Genomic DNA, 10217 nt, shown 5'->3' on the forward strand with positions numbered 1-10217 from the left:
AAGGTCGTGCTCTCCAAGACGACGCCTCCAAGGAGGAAGCGACGGAGACCGACGCCATCACTCGCTCCGACCGAGGCAGGAACTTGGGTTTTCACCCGAAGAGCACGAAACCTTCGTGGCAAGGGAGGTAAGAGCCCCACGGCGATGCCTCCAAGGAGGAGCACGACATCCAGGGACGCCGCCAACGCTAGCACCGACCCAAGTCGGAGCTGAGTTTTCACTCGGACTTCATCTCCCGAACCGGGATAGACGGAGCTACACAGGCCACCAGCAGCCACCTCGCGGCAGCCACCACCGCACGCCAACAACAGCACCCGCGACGTCCCCCGCGCCCCGGCGCGCGCCTCCGATGACCTCTGCATCAGCGCCCCGCCCCCAGTCCCACGCCTGCCCGCGTGGCCCAGATCCGGCCCAGCCGTGCACATGCCGCCCCGCCTCGAGCGGCAGAAGAGCCTCCGCGCGGCGGCCTCCTGCCGCCGCACCACGGCCACCCGCGTAGCACACCGCGCCGTCGGGCAAGCCCTCAGCTCCGCCACGCTGCTTGCAGAGCCCCGCACGCCCCCATTCGCGGGGGGAGAAGAAAGAAAAACCACCCCACCGCCACCTTCCCCAGGGAGCGCACGGCTTTGCCAGCCCCCCTCCGGTGGCGGCGATGCGAGGAACCCCTGTGGTGGAGGCTAAGAGGGGGTGGCGGCTAGGGTTCCCCTGGTATCACCCGAGGAGGGCAACGCGGGGGCTGAAGTGCAGCTACAGTAGGTTTCACGCAGAGAGAGAGAGAGAGAGAGAGAGAGAGAGAGAGAGAGAGAGAGAGAGAGCTTGGTTGACACATAATCGCACACTAAATCACACGCTAAACCAACAGCCAACCTTAGAACGAGCTAGGATTCAGAATAACCATGCCCAGCTAGGATTCAGAATGGCTATGTCACCAGCAGATTAACGGCATTCAAGTACGAAGGGTTCATTCAACGAACATCCGAATTCACCGCGCCAACTACTATGAACTGACAGCATTACCAGAATAATTCTTGACATTGACCGCTGCGTGCCACGCAATACAATCGGAAGTTTTAGATTAGTAGCACACACGAGTGTCTCCGAGACAAAGACCGACATCACCACTATTCGACTCACACTGAACCAACCCACACTGAACGGAAAATATATAGGGGATAAGTGCAAATGCTGGCATCACCCCATTCGGTGGACGCCGGTGAAAGGTGTAACACTTGTTGCAGCGCTTGTAAAACTCCCCCACATGATCCTCCTTTTTCAGAGCATTTCCTGCGATTTGCGGACAAGGCGCCTAACCTTTTTCTTGAACTCGTCCCTGTTTTCTCTCCAGTCCTTCTGCAAGCAAAATTCAGAGCAAGTTCGTCAGATACACAAACTATTTGTTCTACTCCTACAGTACATTAAATACTAAGAAATTATCAGTTCCACAACTAAAAAGAAGATTCTAAATCCATACTCGTAGCCGAAGTGCTGATTTTCAACATTGCAACAAAGGCACATGCGAATGGAACAATTTTGACACCATCTGAAGTGCCCAGCAAACGAAGAGAAAAGATAAAAAATAAATAGCCAATAAATAATGAGTGCACTTACTGCCGCTTCAATATTTGCTGGAGACTCGTCGTTTGGACTAGAGAGCATCGAAATAATGCTCAAAACTATACTCTCGACCTGCAAGTTTCAACACAAATAAATTAGGAAATACGAGATTGGAGTTGATGTTCAAATCACTTCCAGAATAACAGACTCATATCAGATTTGTTTTGTTGCACAATAATCCATAGGTGATATTAGGATTATTTTGCAATAGACATGCTAAACTAATAAAAAATGTCTTTTACAGTTAATAAACAAACATAACCTGGATTCACTCAGCAGTTAACAATCTGATGTTGAGGCTACAGATCAGCAACAATCTGTTCCGGAAAGAGCTGGTTTGTTTTCAGGTTTAAACAGTTTGAATGATCAGAACCCTAACAACTGAAAACAGGTGCCACCACTAAGCAAAAACCAGACTGGAATCGCTTTTTAAATGAGTATAAATGAAAGGATCAGATAAATTGATTAAACGCAGTTATTGTTCTAAATTGATAGCATCTGATGTTGAGGGTTAATAAATTTAATACTTCACACAATCAAATTTAAAGAAAATACTCATGTGAATCTACAGAAGAAACCCTACTGTGTGCACTGGTGTCCAGCGTTCACTTGCAAGCTCATAACCATTGGGATCATCACCAGGTGGATGAAGAATAGAAATGCACACACGCCCATCAGGATAGACTGAGAATTCAACATCGTAAACATTGTCAGAACACAGGCATGATGATATGAAATAAAAGGGGGCTACCAAGGAGCTCACCATTCGGATGCCACATCTCAGAAGTAAATCTTACTGATGGAGGACTGTTGGGGTAGTTCTGGGGAAAGGTCATTACTGCATTGAAATAGCCTCCATCACTGCATACAAAACCATCCTTTTAAATCCAACTACATGGAAACAGAGAAACAAAAAGTTTATCTGTTTCATTGGTATATGTCGTTGATGTGGACTCTCAAAATTCTATAACAAGACTCCTGGCCACTATGTTCAGTTTGAGGAAAAGTCAGCATCATTGATGCAATCTGAAAGGGCAACCGGATATGCTTGCAGAATAGCTTGTGCATGAGTATCTAATAGTTGCATGTGACCACCATAACTGTCTTCATGGTTGTCATGACCCATAGGCTGGCAGTGAGGGGCTATTGCCAAGCCACTGGTGGTATGATGAACCCTAGATAGGCTGGATTCACACAGATTACAGAGTACGGAGTAGATCTGAGGGCGAAGTTCACATCCTTGTCCTTTCAAGGACTAGCAGGTTACAAGATCCTTAGGAATTACAATATCCTTCCATATTTCTAGTGCTTTTAAAAATTACATTTTAATAGAATAGTAGGTCACGAAAAACTTGTGGTTCGAGGATTTAATGCTTTATTAAGGAAGATTCTGAAATTTATAATTTATTATATTATTTTTTCAGTGGCGGCAATCCTTGATACATATTTCATGGCCAATGGTCTAGCAAAGTCACAAGAATACATTAAATTAAATTCTGATAAATGGTTACCAATACTCTTCCAAAATAAAAATCATCGATCCATACCTCCAAATAAATTAGTTTGAGTCAAATTACCGGCATTATAGAGGGACACATAAGTATGTGTAAGCTTCCTCATCCAGAAACTTTGTTGCCCTCCTATGTTTACAGAGCTTCACCAACTAACATCTCTTTGTTTGCATAATGATAATTAATACTAGAAAACAACTAACAAAATATCAATCTCTATTTCCAATTAACTTAGTATAATGCCAGTATAGCTTATGGGTACCCTCTATTATTAATCCAAATACTAAGGCTGGGCTTGTGCCTTCCACAAGAAAGGAAAGTGACTGTACAATTCAAAGATTGGCATCAAGATACATATATGGGTAACATAAAAAATCAGTGAGCTACACGAACCAAACATATTCACTGTAACTAAATTCATCAGTAAGCGCCGCAGATCGGCATCGAAACATGGAATTCTCACAGTAGGAACTGATGCAGTCTAGCAGTAACTATAATTGTAGGTCAAGAAGATGGAACTCGCTATAAGCAGTAACTATAATTGCAGGGAAAAAAGATAGAACTCACTATAAGGTTTCGGGCGGGCCGATGATGGTGACCTGCCACTCGAACACGTTGCTATCGTCCACCAGCCCCGCCGAGAACCCATCCACGGGGTTCTTCGCTAGATCTGCAGCAATCGCCGGACGATTAGTGCCCGATCGGTACGAATCGGTGGCAAAAAGTAGAGAGGAACACAGGGCCGCCCGGATCCGTACCTTTGAGCTGCTTCTGGAGCAGGAGGCTCGCCTGGGTTGAGGTTGCCGCCATGGGAAGCAGAGTCCGATCGGATCAGGTCGGGGCTAGGGTTTTCGGCGATGGGCCTGGTTCGCCGCCCTCGGGGCGACCTTTATTCGTGGACGCGTGAGCGTTTGGGGGTAGAATCCGGGAAGGTGGAGGAGAGAAGGCAGGGCTGGATGATATATACGAAGCTCTAATTGATAACAACCCGGCTAATTTTAGATACACATCGTTATTTTGGATACACATTGTTATTGTTTCCAACTCCTTTTATAGGTCATACTTGAGTTATAATACTGTAAATAATCTGCTAAAAACGAAAGTGTCACAACTTTGCTAAAAAGGTGCCTATACATGAATACCACATCTTACAATGAAGAATTATATATAGACAAGGTGTACTCCCTCTTTTCAAAATATAATACTCTCTCCGTCCCACCAAAAGTATCACAACTTTGTTAAAAAAAATTGATAAAATTGTGGTATGATGGAGAAAGTATAAGACCTATCAGTTTAGTATTATAGATTTTGACATATTTTTCTATGAACTTGGTTAAATTCACGAGGATCGTGATAGAAGTAGATAGCCAACAATCTTAATGGATTTATATGACACATGACTCGGTAACAATGTAAGTGAGAATGGATAAATGTTGTTTGTGACACAAAATCCTAAACCAGATGATATAGGGAAATGAACAAGACTACAAGACAAGCCAACAAATATAAAATTGTTCTAAAGCAATGACTTCTAGCATACTTGAAGTCTTGAAATATGAGGAAAGAAACCATCAATTTCCATATAAGGGTAGGAAACTCTTGAAATTGTTAACTTGAGAGTTGACCTTCAAGGGTGACTTTTTTTTGCTTGTGGCACGTCATGCTTGTCATTACAAGTACAAAGATGAAGTACGAAGATGTCTCGTATTGCAATACTATATTTGTTATCCGCAAAAAATAGATTTGTTTTTATTATTTAATTTTTTAATAAAATGTGTGACTTGACAAATTCATACTCTAAAGTTGACTTGGAGGGAGTGTTGAAGTTGATTAGTATTTTTCCCTGCAAAAAATTAGATCAAACAAGTAAGACACAAAAGTACTCATGATATGAGAAAGTCAAACAATAAATACGCCTAAATGTGTAGTTAGTTGTGATTGGTAAAAAAAAAGTGGGCCATGATACATTGATATCACAATAATTGGATCAATCTTAGATGATGTAAACTCTTTGACTGTCTTGGGCACATTTTTTATGTTATGCGTTAACCATCATATATGAAGACTGCTCGGGTTTGAAAAAAAACATCTCATACCTAGGTGTTAAACCCCATTATTGGGCATATTCCTTGTGAGTTGGTTGTAGATGTCATTTGTAATACAAGCTCAAATATTTGGTTTTATTTTATGACCTACATATTTCAGTAAATCTGAAATATACTTTATTTTCCTATAGTCACCTCCCAAAGGAAAATGACCCTATTTAAAAAGATGTGAACAATGAATGTTTCATAATAGGTGTTGTATCCATGCTTTGAGTACTCTCAGTTGGAAATTCATTCAAAGTTTTGAGAAACATATTAGACATGGGAATAATTGCATTGCATTCTTTTCGGTTAACAAATAGTATAATAATCACAATCATATATCATTAATTGTGATATTCTTGTTCGTAGAAATGTAGTTGTTGAATGTGAATCACAAATTTGCAGTTGCCTAGAAAAAATGATGTGAATCATACACTTATGTTTTCTGGTTTCCACCATTTCCACGCAAAAACATGACACATGTCATTACCGTTTTTACTCTCCTTAAGTTGAATGGCACATCTCATTTTTTGGGAAAAAAATATAAAAATCATGTTTCAAAACCTTGAAGTCGGGCATTTTCAGCCTACATTTCTTGTTCCTTTTTTCTTTTTTGTTTTTTATGTGAAAGGACCTCGAAGTGTGAAGATGATGCATAATTAGTTATGAGTGGTGGGGTCATATTTTACAGAGAGGACCTTCACATAAAAGTAAAGTACAACACAAATGTAACCATCGGGTCCTCCTACACCATCGAAGAAGTCAATCTCAATTCCGTGGCTAGAAACGCCGTCGCTGAGGACGACACCACATTAAGATGGGCCGACGTTAATTGTTGTGGCCGAGCTAATGAAGACCCTCCTCTTTGGTGCGCAGTCCCGGAGGGAGAAGAAAAAATGGAGCTGGCGCAAGGTCGGCACCAGAGCTCGGAGTAGTCGCCTAGTGAGTGGTAAAAACACTCATCTTTATAGTCACTTAGAACGGATATTATTCACCAATATGATGGAAATATCTATCTATACCTACCACTATCACTAATTATTGCATAGTTACTCGTCATCCATCATCACCATCACCATTTACCTCTATCATATACTTTGTACTATTGATTCCATCGCGATTGGCGTCATTGTAAGACTACATACTATTTATCTATTCAAAATCCCAATACAATGTTTATGATTGTTGATCTAATCATGTGTGAACGGGCCGAGGCCTAGTCACGCAGCAATAAAGTGCATCTCTTTTATCTATGGGATGTTATGTAGTATGTTAATCAAGATTCATCTATTGTATTTAGTCTTTTTGCCTCAATCCTAGGACTTGACTGGTACCCGAGTCTAGAAATATTGGTGAAGGTATTAAGGTGAAAGCGGTAGTAGTTGCATGATCCAACGCTTATGCTAGGTGAGAGGGTGTATGTGGGTCAATATTGTGATTGCTATTTAGGGATCCCGGTGATATCTCAACGCTTTGTATGTTTATCTTAATTACTATGATGCCTTGCACTGCTTGGAGGTTTCAGTTGGATAATTGATCCTTAGTGTTTCCTATGAGAAACATATGGTGTTATTAGGACACAGCTCCCACTTTACTTGTTAATCTATATTATGCATAAGACACATGTGTTCTTCATTTTAGCTTTGTATCCCATTTGTTTATTGCAGAACTGTAGGTGAAACCTTGGCCCTGGCCTATCTCTTTCAATCGATACACAGATAAACATAACAAAACAATTGATCCAGTGAACAACAACTAAATGACGCGTCACACCGTCTACCACTTTGCCCCACATGTGTAGCTGCATTGCCACTTTGCGCTCGCCAACACTTGTCCCGCCGTGAACACCCGAATCGAGTGTTCCTTTAAGGCCAACTTTTGGCATGCTTTGAGAACAATGCGATGCTAGGCCAAAATTTTCCGTGGGCATCCAAACGCCAAAAAATTGGCCCGCTGGATACGAGAAAGAACTTCGAAAGCAACCAAACTGACCTAGAGGCTTTGAATTTCGTTACGAAATTCGATAAATCGGGTTCTTAAAATTAATCATTATTTAGATGGAACGCTCCATTCCACTGCATAGCATGCTCAGCGATACCGTTGGCGACTAGCACACATACATAGTTGCTAACTAATGGAAAATAAGTCATGGAATTTGGTCCACAAGTTCACCTCGGTGAACCAACTTTAGCAATTAACGTGTGGCATGCGTGGTAGCTTAGATCTAAAAATACAGAATTAAATTTTATACATTTTCTCTCTTGACCACGTGTTAAGTTCTGGAGATGATCTACGGGGTAAATTTTTGAACCAAATCCCACAAAATTATTTTCCTTAATGGAAATTTAAGCACATGTTGCTAGATCGATAACGGGCCATGATGTTAGTAGTTAGCCCCTTGGGTTGGGCTAGTCCAGTCAAGTGCCCAAAATTACATGGTACTACTGCCAGGCGAAGCCCACGTCCGTGCCGACTCGAATACAGTGCCTCTCAAGTTGCTGTCTCCGAACCCGCAAAAAAAAAAAAAAAAAGTTGCTGTCTCCGATACGGACGTACGTGTACACACGACCTAGGTGCCATACTATGCGCTCGGACAAGGGGTCGAGGGCATGCAACTTCCCGATCGAGAGGCCATAGATCGATCGATTCTCCGGTTCCCCGGACGTCATGAAACCTTGCAGCGCGATGTACCAAATCCATGGCCGCCAAGCGCGGAGCCCCGCTGAGAGCAACGACGCCGACGCCGGCGGGGGCGGCGTCGGTGCGCTGCCGGTCGCCGTCTCCGCGCTCGCCGTCCCCGACGACCCGCTCGACGGCATCATGCAGTGCCTCGGCGCGGAGAAGGGGTTCGCCGTCGGCTCCGACGATTGCTGGGCCACCGGCGCGTGGTTCGACGATTACCGCGGGGGGAGCATGGACATGTCGACTCAAGCCGGGGTAGATTACTTCGAAATGCTTCTGGACTTCCCGGACGCAACGGCAACGCCCGTCCTCTCTGCGGAGGGCGCCACGGAGAAGACGCCGACGCGAGCCGGAGCCGCCACCGTGGAGGATTGGCCAGCCATGACGACGAATCTCTCGCCGTCGTTGGCATCCAGTGACGAGGACAACGCTTCCTGGATGTCGTCGAGCGAATCCTCGTCGGAGGACGACGACGCCGACGCCCACTGGCTCCCGGGTGAGTCCAAGAAGAGCGGCGGTACAAAACGCCGTCTGCAGCAGCATCAGAAAAGCGCCTCCGGTGGACAGAGTAAGCCGGAAACGCAGACCGTCGTGCGGCCGCCGCCGCTCAGTGTTGTGGCCGTCGTGGAGAGCGGAGGCGGTGGCGACAACAATTACTGGTGCCACCACTGCAGCGCGACGAAGAGCCCACTGTGGCGTGCCGGCCCGGATGGTCCCAAGACGCTGTGCAACGCGTGCGGGCTGCGGAAGAACAAGCGGGGAGCGCCGACCACAACGAAGCGCCTGCGGGTGGCGAAGCCAATCATCGGCAGCGCCAAGAGCAATAGCTACTCCGTCATGCCGTTGGCGGAGGATGCGACGGTGGTGAGGAAGAAGCGCAGCGTCGCAATTCGCATCGGCTGACGGAGGCGGAGAAGAAATTATTTTCAGGCAATTTTCAGTCTTATACTCTTTATTATTCAGGCGGTGTTTGTACGTACAGTATTATCTACTAGTACATCCGTTTCAAATTATTATTGGATGTTCCTGGGATCACATGATCTCTTTATTTTGAAATGCATTTTAGATACATTTTAAAATGTTAAAAAAATTGAAATAAAAAATTTGCACGTATATCTTCACGTGCTACACGCCCACAAAGTTGTTTCATGAAATTTCAACTTGTCTTGTGGTGTGTGTAAAAAATAAAAAAATGGTGCTAAAAATAAGGCTTTTCACAACATAAATTTTCTCTTTTTTTATATATAGACCATAAAAAATATCGATTTTTCTTAAAATTTGACAAACGCACATATATTGTGAAGATGTACATGTAAAAAAAATTGTCACATTTTTTCGACACTTTGAAATATATTTTCTTGGCAGAGAGAGATACGCGCCCGGGAGCCGAATTGAATTTCTAGTTTTAGAAGGCTAAACTAGTCTCATTTTGTAAGTACTCCTAGTACTATGTTTGAAACACTCACCCAACAATTTGGCGAGCATTTCAGAAATATTTCAGCACCATGTAATTGTGTATAAAAAACTACTTCATATATTCCATAAACTGTCGCAGATTTATCTAGATATGCAGTATATAGATGCGTTTTAGTATCTAGATGTATATGAATCTAGATAAATCTATGGCAATTATGGACGGATCGAGCAGGTAGTATGTGCCTCAAGAACAGGAAAAAAAAAAGATTGTGGAACAACTAGAGCACTGAAAGCGGCTCAATTTTCTTTTCTGATACAAAATAAGCATAATATAAGGGTTCTCCAATTTTGTGGCCCTCATTTTTTAGTTGTGTTCAGTTTTATCCAGCATTAAAACTTCTTCTCACTTCTTCCTTCTATCTTGTCTCAAGCCCTCACAAATCCTTGTCTGGTCAACGGCTTGACCGGGTACTTGCTGACGAGTAGGGCCACCAGGAGACACGAGTCCCAGCCTTCTCTCTCGCAACCAAATCATTTTAGTGTTACCCGCCTACTTGTAGGTCCTTTTATATCCATGTCAGTGGGATTTGTGCGGTCAATGACAAATGGGGTTGGGTCGTATAGGACATGTGCAGTCGTCTCTCTCTCTAATTTGGCATCGGCCGACCGCACCCAGCCCTGAGAACCTCCCTTCCCACCCATGGGCAGAGCAGCCATCGTCGGCGCCCCTCGTAGCTTTCGCCCCTCGCATCGTTGGCTCAGCCCTCCAGCGGCAACCCCTCATATCTTAGTCAACTATCCACCGAACGATGCATGTCGGAGCTGCAACTCCGCCACAGCTCCACCACATTGTTTCATCTGCATGCGTTGGACCTCGAAGCCGCGCCCACCGCTCGCAGATCCTCCG

The 10217-nt window shown here is 44.1% G+C and overlaps 1 protein-coding gene across 1 annotated transcript; it reads right to left on the bottom strand.

The window, feature by feature from the left end:
* Positions 1-1013: 1013 nt before the first annotated feature.
* On the bottom strand, positions 1014-4077 carry LOC127321799 (ubiquitin-conjugating enzyme E2 7). Its single transcript, XM_051350772.2, has 6 exons — positions 3884-4077; positions 3693-3795; positions 2378-2475; positions 2198-2298; positions 1609-1686; positions 1014-1350 (listed from the first exon to the last, which is right to left on the bottom strand). The coding sequence occupies exons 1-6, from the start codon at positions 3933-3935 to the stop codon at positions 1273-1275; spliced, it is 510 nt and encodes a 169-aa protein (XP_051206732.1). The 5' UTR covers positions 3936-4077; the 3' UTR covers positions 1014-1272.
* Positions 4078-10217: the final 6140 nt, after the last annotated feature.

The sequence above is a fragment of the Lolium perenne genome, chromosome 1, assembly GCF_019359855.2.
Source record: "Lolium perenne isolate Kyuss_39 chromosome 1, Kyuss_2.0, whole genome shotgun sequence".
Taxonomy (NCBI): Eukaryota; Viridiplantae; Streptophyta; class Magnoliopsida; order Poales; family Poaceae; genus Lolium; species Lolium perenne.